This window comes from Balaenoptera physalus (assembly GCF_965194825.1).
Source record: "Balaenoptera physalus genome assembly, chromosome: 2".
Lineage (NCBI taxonomy): Eukaryota > Metazoa > Chordata > Mammalia > Artiodactyla > Balaenopteridae > Balaenoptera > Balaenoptera physalus.
Window position 1 is genome coordinate 49,971,105 of NC_138883.1, and position 18,675 is coordinate 49,989,779.

At 33.3% G+C, this 18,675-nt stretch overlaps 1 protein-coding gene across 3 annotated transcripts in view; it reads left to right on the forward strand.

Annotated features, from left to right (window-relative positions):
• MAP4K5 (mitogen-activated protein kinase kinase kinase kinase 5) overlaps positions 1-18,675 on the forward strand; it is a 152,831-nt gene that overhangs the window by 61,024 nt on the left and 73,132 nt on the right. For all 3 annotated transcript variants that reach the window (XM_082452103.1, XM_082452104.1, XM_082452105.1), the window contains exons 5-13: positions 326-390; positions 3,296-3,351; positions 7,246-7,293; positions 7,714-7,756; positions 8,535-8,607; positions 12,088-12,219; positions 14,124-14,186; positions 16,499-16,580; positions 17,742-17,858. In XM_082452103.1, the coding sequence (XP_082308229.1) occupies positions 326-390; positions 3,296-3,351; positions 7,246-7,293; positions 7,714-7,756; positions 8,535-8,607; positions 12,088-12,219; positions 14,124-14,186; positions 16,499-16,580; positions 17,742-17,858 (679 nt within the window). The remainder of the gene's footprint in view (positions 1-325; positions 391-3,295; positions 3,352-7,245; positions 7,294-7,713; positions 7,757-8,534; positions 8,608-12,087; positions 12,220-14,123; positions 14,187-16,498; positions 16,581-17,741; positions 17,859-18,675) is intronic.

Sequence of the window (18,675 nt, forward strand, 5' to 3'; positions counted from 1 at the left end):
TGACAGCTTCATTTATGCATTTATACCTTATCTGGCAACCTTAATGAAATACTATGAATGATTACAAGTAAGTGTTTTAGCTTATGAAACTGATCACATTCTAAAACACTTAAGGTGGGAACAAAGCTGAAATTAATATGCTTTTCTGTATCCTGAAGAAAGACTGCAAGGGCAATTTCCTGTTGCAATCTATCCTAAACCTGCAATGTGTCCTAAACCTGCAATGTATCCTAAACCTTTGTGTGCTGAAGAGTGACAGCCTTTCAAAGTATGTGAGTCGCTGAGAATTACTAACTAATATAATTTTCTTTCTCTTTCATGTTAGTCGGGAAAAACTGTGGATTTGTATGGAATACTGTGGTGGTGGATCACTTCAAGATATTTACCATGGTACTGTTAACTTGACTCCACATTTTAAAACTTTGACTTTAATGACTGTTATTTGACATTTCTTGTTAACAAGGGATACTAACAGATAGATTTACTGTTCTTCTGTCCTGCTCCTGGAGTATTAAGTAAAAGAAACCTAAATTTTATATTTTGTTGGTTATTCAGTTAAATTGCTGGAGACTGAACTGAGAAATCGGAGAGTACTTGAACAGTCCAGATTTTACTTTTCAGACGTAGTCTCTAGGAAGTCTTATGTAGTCTCTAGGGAAGTATTTTATCTACAAACAAAACTGCCTAAACTTCCTTGTAAATTAGAATTGAAATGCAAAGGGTGACTCTCACATAAAGCAAATCACATGTCTATCTTAGTAATAACTTAAGCTGCTAACTAGGAAAACAATTTAGTTGTTGCTATAATATTTTTGTGTTAAAAATATATAATTTTAAGAATTTGGAGTATTTTATTTAGCATTATGTTAATTTAGACAACTTTCTGAATTGAATTTTCCCTTATAATACTATATTAGAATGACTATTCTCTTTTATTTTACCCCTGTTGTTGATTTTTAAAAATTATTGGTAGAAAACAGCTCTGTGCCACTTGGTTTAAAATTCTTTTCTATGGGACTTCCCTGGTGGTCCAGTGAGTAAGACTCCGTGCTCCCAATGCAGGGGCCCCGGGTTCGATCCCTGGTTGTGGAACTAGATCCCGCATGCATGCCGAGACTAAGAAGTCCACATGCCGCAACTAAAACAAACAAACAAAAGATCCCGCATGCTGCAACTAAAGATCCCACGTGCTACAACTGAGACCTGGTGCAGCCTAAATAAATACTAAAAAATAAAATTCTTTTCTATGATTTTATGAAGAATTATGATCTTTTATATGAAGAATTTTTATCTAATATCAATATTTATAATTTTTATCCACACTTTCACAGAATGAGAAGTCAAGGATATGGATTAATAAAACTATGCAGTGGGTTTTTTTTTTTTTACTACTTACCCTTTTAAATTGAAAGAATTGTTTTGAGACATTAATTTTATTTCTTTATGAAATTTCTGCTTTCCATTATTAAACCTGCTATTTATTGAATTAAACTGAATCTAAAAAGTATTCATCCCTGTAAATAATATACTAGATAGCATAATAATCAAGAACAACTACACTTATAATACCTGTTAATAAAGTGGTTTCCCTTCTTTTACTCCTATTTCATCAAGTTACTGTGAATCAAAATTCTATGTTCCTGAGTAGGTGTAGAGAACCAGTGATTAAAATATGTAGTAAAATATTTTCTTAAGTAAAGGTTACATGTAAGTATATCTGATTTTGATTTCACTGTCAGCAAATACCACCCCGGATTTCAAATATTCTTTCATGATATTGGAAGGCGTATTTCCAAAGCCCCTAGTTGGGTACTTGCAGAAGTATTTTATATTTCATAGGGAGAGATTTGGTTGTCAGAAGTGACCTAATTGCTTTTTGGATACTTAGGTAAGGTATTGGATCAAGCTCCTTGTTTCGATAGATATAGTAAAGAATTATGCTAAGGAAATAATATCTTGACTTTAAAAAAAAGTATATGATGCTTTTTAGTATATTTCAACAATCGATCCCTTTATGGTCCTCTAACTTGTGTATGTAACTGTAATTAATTATATATGTTTTTCTCATTTGGGGGCTTTATTGTTTAAAAAATTGTTCAGGATTGAGATCATGTCCATTGCTTTGTATAGAACATCCTGTGATGTCTAGTACTGTGCTTTGCACATTATGGGTGCTTAATATTTTCACTGTCCAAAGTTGTTACAGAACAAATCTTCCTTTTTTTTTTTTTAACATCTTTATTGGACTATAATTGCTTTACAATGTTGTGTTTCTGCTGTATAACAAAGTGAATCAGCTATATGTATACATATATCCCCATATCTCCTCCCTCTTGTGTCTCCCTCCCACCCTCCCTATCCCACCCCTCTAGGTGGTCACAAAGCACCGAGCTGACCTCCCTGTACTATGGGGCTGCTTCCCACTAGCTATCTGTTTTACATTTGGTAGTGTATATATGTCCATGCCACTCTCTCACTTCGTCCCAGCTTACCCTTCCCCCTCCCCGTGTCCTCAAGTCCATTCTCTACATCTGCATCTTTATTCTTGTCCTGCCCCTAGGTTCTTCAGAACCTTTTTTTTTTTTTTTTAGATTCCATATATATGTGTTGGCATACAGTATTTGTTTTTCTCTTTCTGACGTACTTCACTCTTTATGACAGACTCTAGGTCCATCCACCTCACTACAAATAACTCAATTTCATTTCCTTTTATGGCTGAGTAATATTCCATTACATATATGTGGCACATCTTCTTTATCCATTCATCTGTCGATGGACACTTAGGTTGCTTCCATGTCCTGGCTATTGTAAATAGAGCTGCAGTGAACACTGTGGTACTTGACTCTTTGAATTATGGTTTTCTCAGGGTATATGCCCAGTAGTGGGATTGCTGGGTCAAATGGTAGTTCTATTTTTAGTTTTTTAAGGAACCTCCATACTGTTCTCCATAGTGGCTGTATCAATTTACATTCCCACCAACAGTGCCAGAGGGTTCCCTTTTCTCCACACCCTCTCCAGCATTTATTGTTTGTAGATTTTTTGATCATGGCCATTCTGACTGGTGTGAGGTGATAACCTCATTGTACTTTTAAATCTTCCATTTTTAAAGTACATTTAAAAATTTTCAACTTTACTATTTTTTTGTTTCCTGATTATAAGAATAATATATGCTCATGAGGAGAAGTCACCCAATGATTTATACAGAAGAAATTTTATAATTGTTAGTCATTTTTAAAATGTTTTTAATCTGTTGAATTCAAATGTATAACGATGTGGTCTCTTTTTTTCTTTCTAGTTACAGGACCATTATCAGAATTGCAAATAGCCTATGTATGCAGAGAAACTTTACAGGTACTATGTTTGCTTATGTAGATAGAAATGCAGTTCTAGTGTCACAATTGAAAACGATAAAATGGTGATCTGCCCAAAAGAAAAAGAGTAAACTAAATTTTTCTGTTAACCTCTCGTAATTCTGTAAGCCTAGTTATTTCTTTTGTGAATGAGTCCCAGAAATTCATTGAAGTTGATGTTGGTATACACAATGGTGATGTTTGGTGTTCTACTTTGTAGTGCTTAGCCCTCAATTGCTGCAAAGCTGAGGAAAGCCATAGGTGTGAATTGTTTTTCATGAATGAATCACCAGACCTTAATTATAACAACTTGTCTAAGCTTTCCCTTCAAGTTTTATGACAGTAAAAGGAATCCTTTTGCAAAAGACATGAGTTCTTTTACCATTTCTCCCAAAATGAGAGTAGAGTTGCATAACAATAACCCAGAATGTTATCTGGAAATCTTTGTTCTGTGTAATATTAATAAGTGCTATTGTTATCAGAATCCTTTCTAGAAGCTTCTAAACATTGTATTAAGTCAAGATTTCTGTACTTCCTTATTTCACATCCTGTGAGCGCTTTTAGAATGTAAAAGTAGGTTATGAATCTTCAATAAGTATATAGAGTATGCAGCATTTCTTCCAATTTATTTTGTTAGTTCCTTGAAAGATTACTCATTGAAAAAATTAGCAGTTAATAATTTTGTTCATATACTTTAAGGCATTTAATTTAGGAAACAAGATTAAGTAGTAGGGACTGTGTTTTTTATTTTGGCAATTCACAACTGATACTTGTTAATTGATGCTTCTATCTCTACATTTCCTAGATTGTGTAATTTGTTTAGAAGTGAAATTGATGTTCTATATGTTATTCTTCCATATTTTAGAAATTGGGAATTTGACCTGATTTAAGAGAAAGCTTTAGTCATTTCCAAAAGAGTTGGTTTTCACATGCTTTAAAATTTTATTGTTAGATATATGAAAGTAAACATATATATAAATAATTTATATTTCTGTAATATTTACATAACAAAGAAATCTGCTTTTTTTGGTATCCATATAAAATAGAAACCTAATCATGCACTCAGAGCAGAAGATTGTTGACAGATTAGTGTTCTTTATGTTTTAATTTCCAAAGGTCACTGCCTCTTTAAGTAATGGACAGAGTACTGAATGGAGGTAGAAAACAAAACAAAAACTTGTGTTTGCAGTCTGGCCCTGGTATATGACCATGATCTCATCTATGGTTGTAGTTCCCCAAGTATAAAATGAGGCTGTAGAAGGGATGACCTCCAAGATATTAGCTCCAATTTTAAAATTCTCTTATGCTGACAAAGTTCCACATCTAGTGTCTGTCAACTGGTGAATGGATAAAGAGGCATGGTTTATAAATACAGTGGAGTATTATTCAGCCATAAAAAAAGAAATCCTGTCATTTGTTACAGCACAGATGAACCTGGAGGACATTATGCTAAGTGAAATAAGCCAGGCACAGAAAGATGAATACTTGTATGTAGAATCTAAAAAAGTTGAACTCACAGAACAAAATCCTCAACTTCCACCTTAAGAAACTAGAAAAAGGTGATCAAATTAAAGCCAAAGTAAGCAGAGGAAGGAAATAATAAAGATCACAGTGGAAATCAGTGAAATAGATAGCAGAATAATATGAGAAAGATCAATGAAACCAAAATCTCATTCTTTAAGAAAATCAATAAAATTGATAAATCAGATTATCAGGAAAAATAAAAAGAGAAGATGCAAAGTACCAATATTTGGAATGAATGGGGGGACGTTATGACAGAATCTACAAATATTAAAAGGATGACAAGGATATTTAGTAGCCAGGGAATATTATGAACAACTTTATTCCAAAAAAGCCTGCAGTTTAGGTGAAATGGAAATGGACAGTGTCCTTGAAAGGCACAAACTATCATAGCTCAATTAGAAATCATCTGGATAGTCCTCTATCTATTCCCACAAAGAACAGTCCAAGCCAGATGATGTCATGGATAAATTCTACCAAACATTTAAGGAAGAAATAATGCCAATTCAACACAAACTCTTCTAGAAAATTGAAGAGTAGAGAATACTTCCCAGATCATCTTATGGGTCAGCATTGCTCTGAAACCAAAATCAGACTTTACAAAAGAACAAAACTGTGAACTAATATCCTTCATGAACGTTTAATAGATACAAAAATTAAAAAGGAAAGTAAAAGGTTAGCAAAGGTAATCCAACAATATATAAAAAGATAATACATCATAAACAAGTGAGGTTTATCCTAGAACGCAGTGTTGATTTAACATTCAAAGATCATTTCAAGTAATTGATTATATTAGCAAACAAAAAGAGAAGCAAAACCATGTGATCATCTAAATAGACACACAAAAAAGCATTTCGCTAAATCCAACATTTATTTCTGATAAAAATTCTTAGCATACTGAGAAAAGAAAGGAACTAATTCAGCCTGCTAAAGAGCACCTATGACAAACCTATGACTAAATCATGTTTAATGGTAAAAGACTAGATGCTTTCCCACAATGGTCAATGTGGAACAGAATAGAAAGACCAGAAGTAATTCCACGCATATATGGCTACTGATTTTTGACAAAGGTGAAAAGACAATTCAAAGGAGAAAGGATAGTTTTTTCAATAAATGGTTCTGGAATAATTGAACATATATAAATATAAATATAAAACCTCAACCTAGAACTTCTAGAAGAAAACATAGAAAATTTTGCAGTCTTGAGTTAATAAAAGCCTTTTCGGACATAACACAAAAAGCATGATCCATAAAAGAAAAACTTGGCAAATTTGACTTTGTCAAAATTTAAAACTTCTGCTTTTCGAGACACACTGTTAAGAGAATAAAAAGACAAGCTGCAGGCCAGAGGAAGATATTTGCAAAGTATCAATCTGATTAAGGACTTGTATCCAGAGTATATAAAGAACTCTCAAAACTCAGTAATAGGAAAACAACCACCAAATAAACAAATGGACAAAAGATTTAAACAGATGCTTCACCAAAGAAGCTGTATAGATGGCAAATAAGGACATGGAAAAGATGCTCAATATCATTAGTTATTAGAAAAGTGTGAATTAAAACTACAATGAGATACCACTACATACCAATTAGAATGGCTAAAATTAAAAAGACTGACCTTCGGAAGGTTGGTGAGAATGTGGATTAACTGGAACTCTCATACACTGCTAGTTTCAATGTAAAACGGTACAGCTACTTTGGAAGACAGTTTGGCAGTTGCCTAAAAGCTTAAACTTGTACCATCATCTGATCCAGCCATTATACTCCTAGGTATTTACCCAAGAGGGAAAAATCATACAAATACTTGACATAAATCTTCAAAGCAGGTTTATATATAATAGCCAAAAGCTGGAAACAACCCAGCAACCCAAATGTCTATCAACAAGTGAATAAATAAACAAATTCTGTAATATCTGTACAGTGGAATGCTACTCAGTAATACAAAAGAATGAAATATTGATAACACATTAACAAGGAATGTCAGATTAATTATTGTGAATGAAAGAAGCCAGATGAAAAAGAATATACTGTATGATTCCATTTACGTAAAACTCTAGAAAATTTTGAAAGTATTTATAGCAACAAAGTATATCAGTGTTTATGTGTGGGAGGAACTTTTGGGAGTGATGAATATGTTCATTATCTTGATTGTGGTGACGGGTGTTATAGTAAAATATTTCTGATTTTTATCAGAAAATGAATTCAAAGGTCTTAAAATACAATAAACATTGATTAATAAGAAGAAACACATCTAGGTGTTTTCCCCTCAAATAAAGGACATTCTAGTTTTTCTTATTCAATAAGATCTTTAAGTAGAAATTTAGATGTGAAGTTTGTAGTTTTGCTAACGCATAATTTTTTTTTTAAACTTCAGGGTCTTGCATATTTGCATACTAAAGGCAAAATGCATAGAGATATCAAGGTAAGTTTATTTAACTCAATTTAAACTCTGTGTTTAAGACTCAAAGGCATAGAGAACAGACCTGTGGTTGCCTAGGGGGAGGGTGGTGGGGGAGGGGAGGACTGGGAGTTTGGGATTAGCAGATGCAAACTATTATATATAGGATGGATAAACAAGGTTCTACTGTATAGCACAGGGAACTATATTCAGCATCCTAAGATAAACCATAATGGAAAAGAAGATTAAAAAAAAAAGAATGTCTCTATGTGTATAACTGAGTCACTCTGCTGTACAGCAGGGATTAGCACAACACTGTAAATCAACTACACCTCAATAAAAGAATAATAATAATAAAAAATAAATTCAATATGTTTAAATTGATAATTTTATTGAAAGGAATTTTATGATGCTAATTTAATGGTATTTGTATTTTTGTTTTAGGGTGCAAATATTTTATTAACAGATCATGGTGATGTAAAATTAGGTATGTTATTTCAAATTCCTAAAATTTTTTTTCAAAAAATTTTAGTATAATTTTAAATGAGAATAACATTATAAAATTTAATATTCACATGAACAGCCACAATAATGTTCATCTTTTGACCCAGTAATTTTACTTTATTCAGTTTAAGGAAGTTAATCCTAAAGATAAAAAAATCCATATTCGCTGAAGTATTAATCATAACATTATTTATAATAGGGAAAAAATGGAAACATAGGTCTAGCAGTAGCAAAACTGTTAAACTGTGATAAATCAACTTATGGAACATTATTCAGTCATCAAAATTAATAGTTTAAGAAGAATAAGAGTAAAATCCCCTAATGTGTTAAATGACAAAAATGAACTATATGAGTCTTTAGTTTTTTACAACCATGTTTAACAGCAATAAAAGAAGTTTATACATAGAAAAAGAGACTTTTAAGAATAGCACCAAAATTCTAACCTGGTTGTGTTAGAATAAAAGCAATCCAGGTGGATTTTTTTTTTCCAACTTAACTCAAGGTACCTGTAATGGAAATTTTTTTATTATCTGTGTTCTTAATAAAGTATGTTTTCATTCTAATAAAGTACCAATAAGTTATTTTCTTTTAATGATTGTGTTTTGAACTAAGCAAGAAGAGATTTAGGTATTCAGTATATATACATTTCTTTAGTATTACTATCTGAATTATTAATAATGGCATCCCTGAGTGTGAAATATAGAAATGGTGGTGGTTTTATTGAAAACCAAAATTTTCTGTTCTGTTTTTTTCCCCACCAGCTGACTTTGGTGTGGCTGCAAAAATAACAGCTACCATTGCCAAGAGAAAATCTTTCATTGGCACCCCTTATTGGTAAGATATTATTATAATTGAATTTTGTGCATTTTTATTTCTTCAAGGTTAGTGATCAGCATTGTTGCTTAGTAATACAATTCATACTTGACTGGAGTCTGGAGACTTGCATGTTCCTTGGCACTATCATAGGTCTGATTGGGTTAGGGAATTTTGGTACTCATTTCCATTGTCCAGCTTTCCCTGTGTTAAAGTGCTAATAATTCCTACTGTCCGTCAGATGCTGTGTTGAGAGGACTCATAAGTAGGAGATTTTCAAAAGAAAATTGCATTATAATCTTTTGCATTTTATTACCCTTTCTTTGGTATTGCTTCTATTTTAATCTAGGACTTTACTTTCGTGTTAAAAGTCATGCATCCTACACTACCATTAGTCCTCACCAGCCACCCTACTTCTAATGCATCCTACCAATTACTAACAAAATAATCTTTCTAAAACACTGCTTTCATTAATGAAGTTAGATAATTGAAATATAATAAAAAGCCTAGTAATAAACCTTAATGTGTAAAATAATTTAATCAGTATTATAAAAAGTGACATTTAAAGTTTATGTGAAAGATTGGATTCTTTAATATACAGTGCTTGGATAATTTATTATTTGGAAAGAATTTTAAAGTAGCTCCATACTTCATACCTAATGCCAAAATAAATTGTAGATGGAACCTCAAAGAGTTATTGATCAGGGATGATGTTTATACTAGATTTGATGTGTTCAGTCTTTTTATCTCATTAGCAAGTTTTTATATAAAGGTTTTTTTTGCGGGGGGGGTGCTGCGTTGGGTCTTTGTTGCTGCGCACGGGCTTTCTCTAGTTGTGGCGAGCAGGGGCTACTCTTCGTTGGGGTGAGTGGGCTTCTCATTGCTGTGGCTTCTCTTGTTGCGGAGCACAGGCTCTAGGCGCACGCGCTTCAGTAGTTGTAGCACGCGGTCTCAGTAGTTGTGGCTCGTGGGCTCTAGAGCGCAGGCTCAGTAGTTGTGGCGCACATGCTCAGTTGCTTCATGGCATGTGGGATCCTCCCAGACCAGGGCTCGCACCCATGTCCCCTGCATTGGCAGGTGGACTCTTAACCACTGCGCCATCAGGGAAGCCCTATATAAAGTTTTAAAACTCACATTGCTAATACTTTTTCTTTAAAAATAAAATTCACAAGTTTTACAATAAAAATCCTCACTTCGATTTTCAAAAGTTGTGTATGGAAATAGTTAAATATAAAGATGAAACCAAAAGAACTGTCAGTGACTGACTGCTTCAAGAGTTGAGTAAGCCTTTCTTGGCATAAAAGTATAAAACATTGCTAGATTTGTTTGATAGATTTAACTACATGAAAGTTTAAAGCTTCTGTATGTCTACCAGCTTAAACAAAAGTAAAAGGCAAGTAACAAATCAAGAAATAAAATATGACAGATTAGGTTTTAATATCGTTAATATATAAGTTCTTAACAATTCAATAAAAAGACTGTTTCTGCTAATTAGAAGCAGTTATTAAAATATATGAAATCTCATAAAATATGAAAATTGTTTCCCCCAATGATGACCAAAACTGTACATTAAATAAACAATGATGATCTTTTCTATCAAATTAAAAAATATTTGGAATCATGGGTAATACCTATGACTATCACTAAATATTTGACAGTGAAAGTGGAAGTTAGTAGAACAGTTTTGAAGGATAATTTGGCAGTAATGTTTTTCAAAAACCTTAAGCAATGTTTATGTTCTTTAGTCTCAATTCTGCTTGTAGTAATTTATCAGAGAGGCATAAATTGATATATGAAAAGCTTTATCACATTACTTTAATAATGAAAAATTGCAAGTATGCATATGTAACAGGAATTATAAGGAAATTATGTACAGTCATTCAAGTCAATGGGATAAGTTGCTGATATTAAAAATCATGTTGTAAAAGATGAATGGTTAGTGGATAGGCTCACGACTGTTGACAACAGTCCTGGTCAATTTGGCGCTCAGTTAGCCACCACTGATTCTAGTGGGCACAGGAGATGAAATCTATATGTTTTCTCTGGATTCCAGCTCAACTTCCTTACTCTGTGAAACTTGCCTGTAATCATCCTGTTCCATGGTGATCATTTTCTTCTCTTTAATCCTATACCCATTATTATGTATGTAGTACTTGCATGTAGCATGTACATCTACATGTTGCATTTTTGGTATAGGTGTTTTATATCCTTAACCATACTTAAGTTGAGAGACATTGTGTTATATAAGTTTGTGTAACCTAAGTGCACATAAAAACAACTTCTACCTTGTGGATATTCAACATAAATAAAAAATAATTTAAAAATTATAAACATTCAAAAAATAAAAGAGTATGTCCCGTGAGCAATGTCATCTATGCTTTATAACTTCACATGCTATCATTATACTCCCTTGACTCCCAAATAGATAACTCCAACTCAGCTACTCAATTGACCTTCAGTCTTATATATACTCAACAGTTGTTTGGTAATAGCACTACTTCAGTATCCACAAGCATTTTATACTCAGATCAATCTCTTCAGTCAGCCCCTTTCATTCTATCCCCCCTGCCACTGCCTTTGAAAAGTCCTTTATTTTTCCCTTGTGTTTTTCAGGTAGTCTTCTAACTCATCTACCTGATTCTGGTTTCACCTCCTCTCACACTATCCTTCATGTTGCCATGAGTTTTATGTCATAATTAAATCTTTCATTTTTATAGTAAAGTCTAAACTTCCTTATATAATCAGTAGACCATTCATTATCTAGCCTCTGTCTCTGAGGTTTATTTTCTGAATATGTTCTAGACCCTCTCAAACTGTGATGAATGACCTTGTTTTATTTTTTTTTCATTTTCTGTCCATCACAGACTAATACATTTATAAAATAAATTAAAAATAAATTACTAAAAAAATGATCATTTATCTGGATGAGAATACCTACTCTCAGTTTCTGCACTTATCACAGACTGATAACAAGCTGTTTATGGCCCCATACCTGTCTGTAGATCATATTGAGTAGCACTGTCCTATCACCTTTCCAGGTGTTCCGTGCTCTCCTATCCCCCTGCATTTGTACTTGTTTCCTCTGACTAAAATGTCCAGGTTCCTCAAGCCCCCTTAGCTCCCTGCTAATTCATTCTATAAATCTCTCCTCCTTTGGGAGCTTTTCTCTGACCTTCACAGAGATTAAGGTGTTCTTTTTCTTTTCCCATGTTATAAAACAAGATTCACAAAACAGAAACTAAAGTAAGACAACACAGCTTTTCCTCAGAGCAACAGTATTCAGAGGAGAAGATTCAAAATTTTTAAATAATAAGTTTTAAAAGAGTGTGTGTATCTGTGTATATATGTGGTCTTATATTAAGTCTTTTCTAGTTAAGTTTCTTCTTTCCTAGTAAATGCCTCTCAGCCTCTTTCCCTCCAAGAAGTCTAGTGAATATAACAAAGAACAGATTTCATACCTTTTTTAAAAATAAAAATGTTATATTAATTGATTCTTTCTAGGATGGCCCCAGAAGTTGCAGCAGTAGAAAAGAATGGTGGCTACAACCAACTCTGTGATATCTGGGCAGTAGGAATAACAGCAATCGAACTTGGAGAACTTCAGCCACCTATGTTTGATCTTCATCCCATGAGGTGTTCTCAGTATTTACAATTATGCAGTTACTAGTAAGGTCTTCAGGGAGAGTGAAATACTCATAACTTGGGTATTCCAGGCTCATTTTAAAGTATGTTGAAATAGTGAAAGTGTTCTGAGGGACTTAAGGATAATCTTACTTAAAACCTGATCTCTCTTGTATTGCTACTTCTAAGACAACATAGAGTGAATCATCTATACTGTCTGAAGCATGTAACAAATTTCCTTTAAAAATCATACTAGGATATAGCAGTTATCATTAAAAAAGTCTTTTTAAGTCTTTGTTTATTCTTCTATTAATTAAAAATGGGTTTTTTTGTCCTAAGTGGATCTATAAACAGATGATAGAATGAAAATGAGGTTTTTTTTCTATTCTCATTTGATTTTGTTTCTTTTTACTTTGTCTAGGGATAAGGAGCAGGTAGATGCTTAGTATAATCATTTATATTTTAGAGTATATTATCTCAGAAAAAAATATTTGAGAGACTGTGAAGGGGTTTTTAATATTTGAAGGAAAAAATAAATTGGGCTAAAATTTAAACTTTTAATGTAAATAGTATAAAGTTAAAAAGAAAATCAACAAAATAAGGAGAGTGTTCTCCTACCATATGATAGACAGCAGATTACTATATATTATGTAGGTAGCTCATTCAAAGACTCGAAGAGCAAAAGATAAATTGTTTATGAGCAAGTACCAGATACTAAAGAAACATGGAAGACTATTTAACCTCACAAGTACCTAAAGATATATAAGTTCAAAGGTATCTGCTTTTAGCTGAAATGCTCTTAAGTACAGACCTTTAGGAAAATAATTTAGATGTTATTTGTTATGGGCAATAAAAATGTTGCACTGATTCCACTATTGGGAAAGTTATACTTAGGAAATAATTCAAGAAAAGAAAAAGCTAAGAATTATTCACTTAGGGATTACAGGGGAAAATCTAAATGTCCATTCGTTGGTGAATTGTTAAGCAAATTATTTAGCAGTTAAGGGCAGCTAATATATATATATATATAAACCAAAGCAACATGGAAAATTGATTATTAGTGAAAAAAGCAGAACATAATATTACCTATTATAATAATTTAGTAATTGGTTAATATTTAGATAAAGACCGAAAAGAAAAGCAGAACATTTTAAATAATGTCTTAAGGTGGGAGGAATCAGGCTTTTTTTCTTTTAAGGTTTTCCTTTATATATGAATCATTTAATTTTAAAAAAGAGAAAATATCTTTGGTATTTAAAAAAAAAGACTAAGGAGTTTACTTGGAAATATGGGGTTTTGTAGGAAATACTGAAATAAAACTTCCTTCTTAAATCCTCCATCCATCTAGCCCCACAGTCCATTAAAAAAATTGGTCAAAGGTAAATTCATCGAGAAGGAAAGTCCTCTTGTAGGTTGATTTCTGTATCATTCATAACAAGAGAATGTGGAAAATTATTGTCCAAAAGGGGAAACAGACTAGGAAGTGGGTATAATTTGCCTATTCACCCAAAATAATTGTAGAGGCTAATCTTTGGTTAAACATACAACCTAATGTTAGAGTAGCATATCATCTCTGTGTGTTACAGAATGATACACAATTATATAGACTTGTGCTTAAGATATAACACTAGTTATATATGTCATGGTATGGTAATAAAAACCTTCTCAAACATTTGGTCGCTTTGCCATGTGAATAAGAGCTTGTTGGAAACTTAAAGATCCTCTCTGTAACCAGGAGAAATTTTTCATAGGGTATCCAAAATATAAAATATTAATTTCCGTATTCCATATCAGTTGTCATGAGTACCTACATGCGTAGTAATCTTGCATAAATTCATTACAGAATATGATTCTGATTATTAAATGTAATAATAAAGGTGTTTTGTATTGCTCTTTAACTGAAATTTTTATTCCAGGGCCCTCTTCTTAATGTCAAAAAGTAATTTTCAGCCTCCGAAACTAAAGGACAAAACAAAATGGTGAGTTATAGAATATATATAGATTTATAGCATTTTATGGCTGAAAGGGACAGAGGTTCAATTCCCTTATTTTAAAAGTGGTGAAACTGAAACCCAGAGGCATTAAACAGTTTCCCTGAAGTTACACATATAATTTACTTGCAGAGCTATTGCAAGGATCTAGGTTTATTTTCTGGTCAGTGTTCCTTTATAATGTACTTCTCTCGTAAAACTCTGAGCATTTATTAGTTTTTGGCAGCTTGAATAGGAGGTGTGCTGAGGAAATGATTTGAAATGAATATATATATTAAGATTTTGGAGATTCATATTTTGCCCTTTATTCCTTTACTTCCATTAATTACATGTTGACTTCCATGAGAAGTAATAGGAGAAAGTTTCCCAGATACAGTGACATTTAAGATCAATCCCTACTGGCTTTTCTCTACTTCTTTCCCTGACATTCAAAAGGTTATTACTTATTTGCATCCTAATCTTTTGTTTCTCGTACAAAGTAAAGCAGTTTGCCTATTACAGTCCGTAAGGACATCTTCAATTAGATGGGAAAAATTGAAAATTGTTTTTCTAGTAATGTCTTTCCATACATTTAATAAAAGAAACTGTGGAAATAAAAGTTTCCAAATTCTTAAATTCAGTAATTCTTCATCTAGATTACATGCATCTCTTGGGAGATCTTGGGAAATCCATGAGCCCCCAGAATTCTTTATGTGTATTCATTTTTTCTGGGGAGACAGTCCGTATCTTATTTCAGATTCTAAGAGGCCTGTCCCCAAAACAAGTTCTAAACCACTTTTTTTTTTTTAATTAATTAATTTATTTATTTATGGCTGTGTTGGGTCTTCGTTTCTGTGCGAGGGCTTCCTTTAGTTGTGGCAAGTGGGGTCCACTCTTCATCGTGGTGCGCGGGCCTCTCACTATCGCAGCCTCTCTTGTTGTGGAGCACAGGCTCCAGACGCGCAGGCTCAGTAGTTGTGGCTCACGGGCCCAGTTGCTCCGCGGCATGTGGGATCTTCCCAGACCAGGGCTCGAACCCGTGTCCCCTTCATTGGCAGGCAGATTCTCAACCACTGCGCCACCAGGGAAGCCCTAAACCACTTTTTTATGTTTATTAGCCTGTCTGTATGTACATAGTATTATTTAGGAGCCAGGCTATTCTGGGGATAATGCCAGGAATGAAAGGCAAATCACACTGTAGAAGTAAAGGAGTTTATATCCTTCTGCTAGCTGTATTCCTTTGTATTGACGTGGGTTTCTTCCTATTCCTTGTTAGCCTAAGTTCCTAAACAACTGGAACTGGAGAACTTTATGGCAGGAATGACTGAATATTCATTCAGGAATAAATGACTGTTAGCTAAAACAGCTGCGTTCATAGTCAGATTCCAGAACAGTCATTACCATTGGAGTACCTTTGCCAGTCTCAGGTACCTTCTCACTCCATGATATGTGTGCCACAAGCTACCAAATGTAATGTAGTGATTTGATTTCTCTGAAGAGAACTGCTGTGTCGTTGCTGTCATTGGTAATGATTAAGGTTATTCTCTTTGGTTCTTGCCCAGTCCCTCCTCCAATGGAATCTCGGCAGTACCTCTCTTTGCCTTTAGTTCATAATCAAAATATGATTCCCTTAACTAATTAATTAATTTTTTGGCTGCTCAGCTTGCGGGATCTTCGTTTCCCGACCAGGGATCAAACCCGGGCCCACAGCAGTGAAAGCGCCGAGTCCTAACCACTGGACCGCCAGGGAATTCCCAGATTCCTTTAATTTATATCTTCTTCCTTTCCCATTTCATCAATACAGGTAGCAGGAAAACTCATCTGTTTACAGAGATCGCTCCCTCTTCTTTGACTATGTTCCTGAGAAATTCAGTGACTTTTTAAGGGTTTAAACAGTCTCTTACATTACTCACCCTACCTCATGCCACCCAACAATTTGGATATAACAAAACATTTACATACTGTATAAATTAGGCAATGAGAAAAGGTCATTTTGACTCCTAAGTGGTACCTAGAACACAAGGTTATAAACCTTATAGATGACACACCTACCCATTTCTAGTTTTTAGTGTATGTTTTAGAGATTATATATTAGTGTTCTGTTGACTTATTGCATTTTACTTAAGAGATGAAGCTGGTATATTCTCCAAGGAATATACTGTGCTTTGGGTTTAGTTTTTTGGCTTATATAGAGCTAAGAGGCCAAAGAAAAAAAATCATGTGTTTCAGTCTTTTAACTGCTTGTAAGTTAATTTTATTTAGTAACACCAAAGAACTAATATTAGTGAAATATTTTTGTATATGTCTCTTTTTATTTGAAGGTCATCAACATTCCATAATTTTGTCAAAATAGCACTAACCAAAAACCCCAAAAAAAGACCAACCGCTGAAAGACTTCTGACTGTAAGTCATTGAATTTATAGGAGTATTTTCTGTAGTCATGCAGTAATTTGATGTATCACTAGAACAATAGTATTTAGATTTTTAATATAAAAATGTTAGTGATCTCTTACAGCAGGGGTCAGCAAACATTCTGTAATGAGCCAAATAGTATATATTTTAGGCTTTGTGGGCCATACAGTCTCTGCTGCATCTCCTCAGTTTTGCCGTGGTAACACAAAAGCAGCCATAGACAGTATACACGAAGGGTGTGGCTTTAACACCCAATAAAACTTTATTTACAGAAGGAGGCAGTGCACCAGATTTTGCCCATGGACGGTAGTTTGCCAACCCCTGCCTTGGAGAAAACTCTTAAAAATGTTGCTTTCATCTAAAATTAATTGCTTTAGCCGCATAGCACAGGGAGAACAGCTCGGTGCTTTGTGTCCATGTAGAGGGGTGGGATAGGGAGGGTGGGAGGGAGGGAGACGCAAGAGGGAGGAGATGTGGGAATATATGTATATGTATAGCAGATTGACTTTGTTGTACAGCAGAATCTAACACACCATTGTAAACAATTATACTCTAATAAAGATGTTTAAAAAATAAAATTAATTGCTTTTCTTGGCTTCTTATGTAAATTTGTAGAATGCTCTTATGTGTGCATGTCTTTATAAAATACTTTTATATTAGAAAAAGTTGATTATAACAATCTAAGAAAACTTTATTTAAATGTTATAAAATTTAATTATGTATCTTTCTATATTAACATAATTTTATTGAATTAAATTTATGCAAACATAGATGCTTTTTTTCTTATTGTGATATGGACTGTACCTCAGTATTCATTTGCATATTATTATAATGACATGCATAATAAATGTCATTGTTATAGCCAAGGTTGTAATTTGACAACCTAACATGGATTGGTTAACTTTAAATAGAGAAATTATTCATGTTATAAATTTACCTCACAGTGGTTCTTTAGCTTTATAATATATAATTATGAATTCTCTGATTAATAGTTTTACTAATACATTCCCTAATTTATTTGCATTAGTAGGCTTCCATATGCTTGTCTCTGATAGTTACTGAATGGAAAATAACAAATAGCCATTTCTATGAGCCATAGATATAAAAGCATACTCATGAAGTTTTGTTTTGTTTTGTTTTGTTTTTACTTAGCATACATTTGTAGGACAGCCAGGTCTCTCTAGGGCCCTAGCAGTTGAACTGTTGGACAAAGTGAATAATCCAGACAACCATGCACATTACACCGAAGGAGATGATGATGACTTTGAGGTAAGGAATGCTTGCAGTCTAATATTTGAAAATAAATGTTTAATGTAGCCTTAGACTTTGTTTTTTAATTCACTCTTTTAAGTTAGTTAAAACAGATTTAGTAACAAAGATTAATTAGCAATGTAAACTACACTTGTCCTCATAATTACCAGTTGATACTTTTCTTAATCCTAGTTTTGGGAAGGAACTAGGATTACTGTTCTTCTTAGCACTATAACATTTTGTTTTCTTAGTTGGTTTGCTTAAAGTTATTAAGAGGTATCTACAATTAGAATCACATCTGTGCCTTTTTCCTCCCGAAATCCACAAGTGTTTTCTCCCTAGACCTCAGCTTCTGTAGTGAGAGTTTGATCTTTTCCAAGACAATACAGGTTTTAGGAGCATTGCTTTGCACTAAGAGAACAAAAGTTTAGCCAGAGCACATGTACATATTATTTTTCACAAAAGAGACTCCCTAGAAATCCATGTGGTCATTTTTTTTAGTTTCTCTGTTACACAGATCATAAACAGAATACAAATCATTTTTTTAAATTAAGCTGAGGTTCCCATAGAAAAAGCTATATTTTCTAATACTTATTCAAAACTATTATTTCTTATGTAATTACATATAGAGCTTTTCATAACTATGCTTGTCTTCTCTGAAAATATGTAGAATTATTTTGAATATATTTAACAACACAACTTGTAAATCAGGAATGAGGGACTTCTGCCAATTGTTGGGTACCTGTTTATGCCTCTCTATATATAGCACAAATGTATTTTTTCACTGGTATCTCTTTCTCTCTTTTATGATTCCTTTTTATTTCTGTCTCTTCAT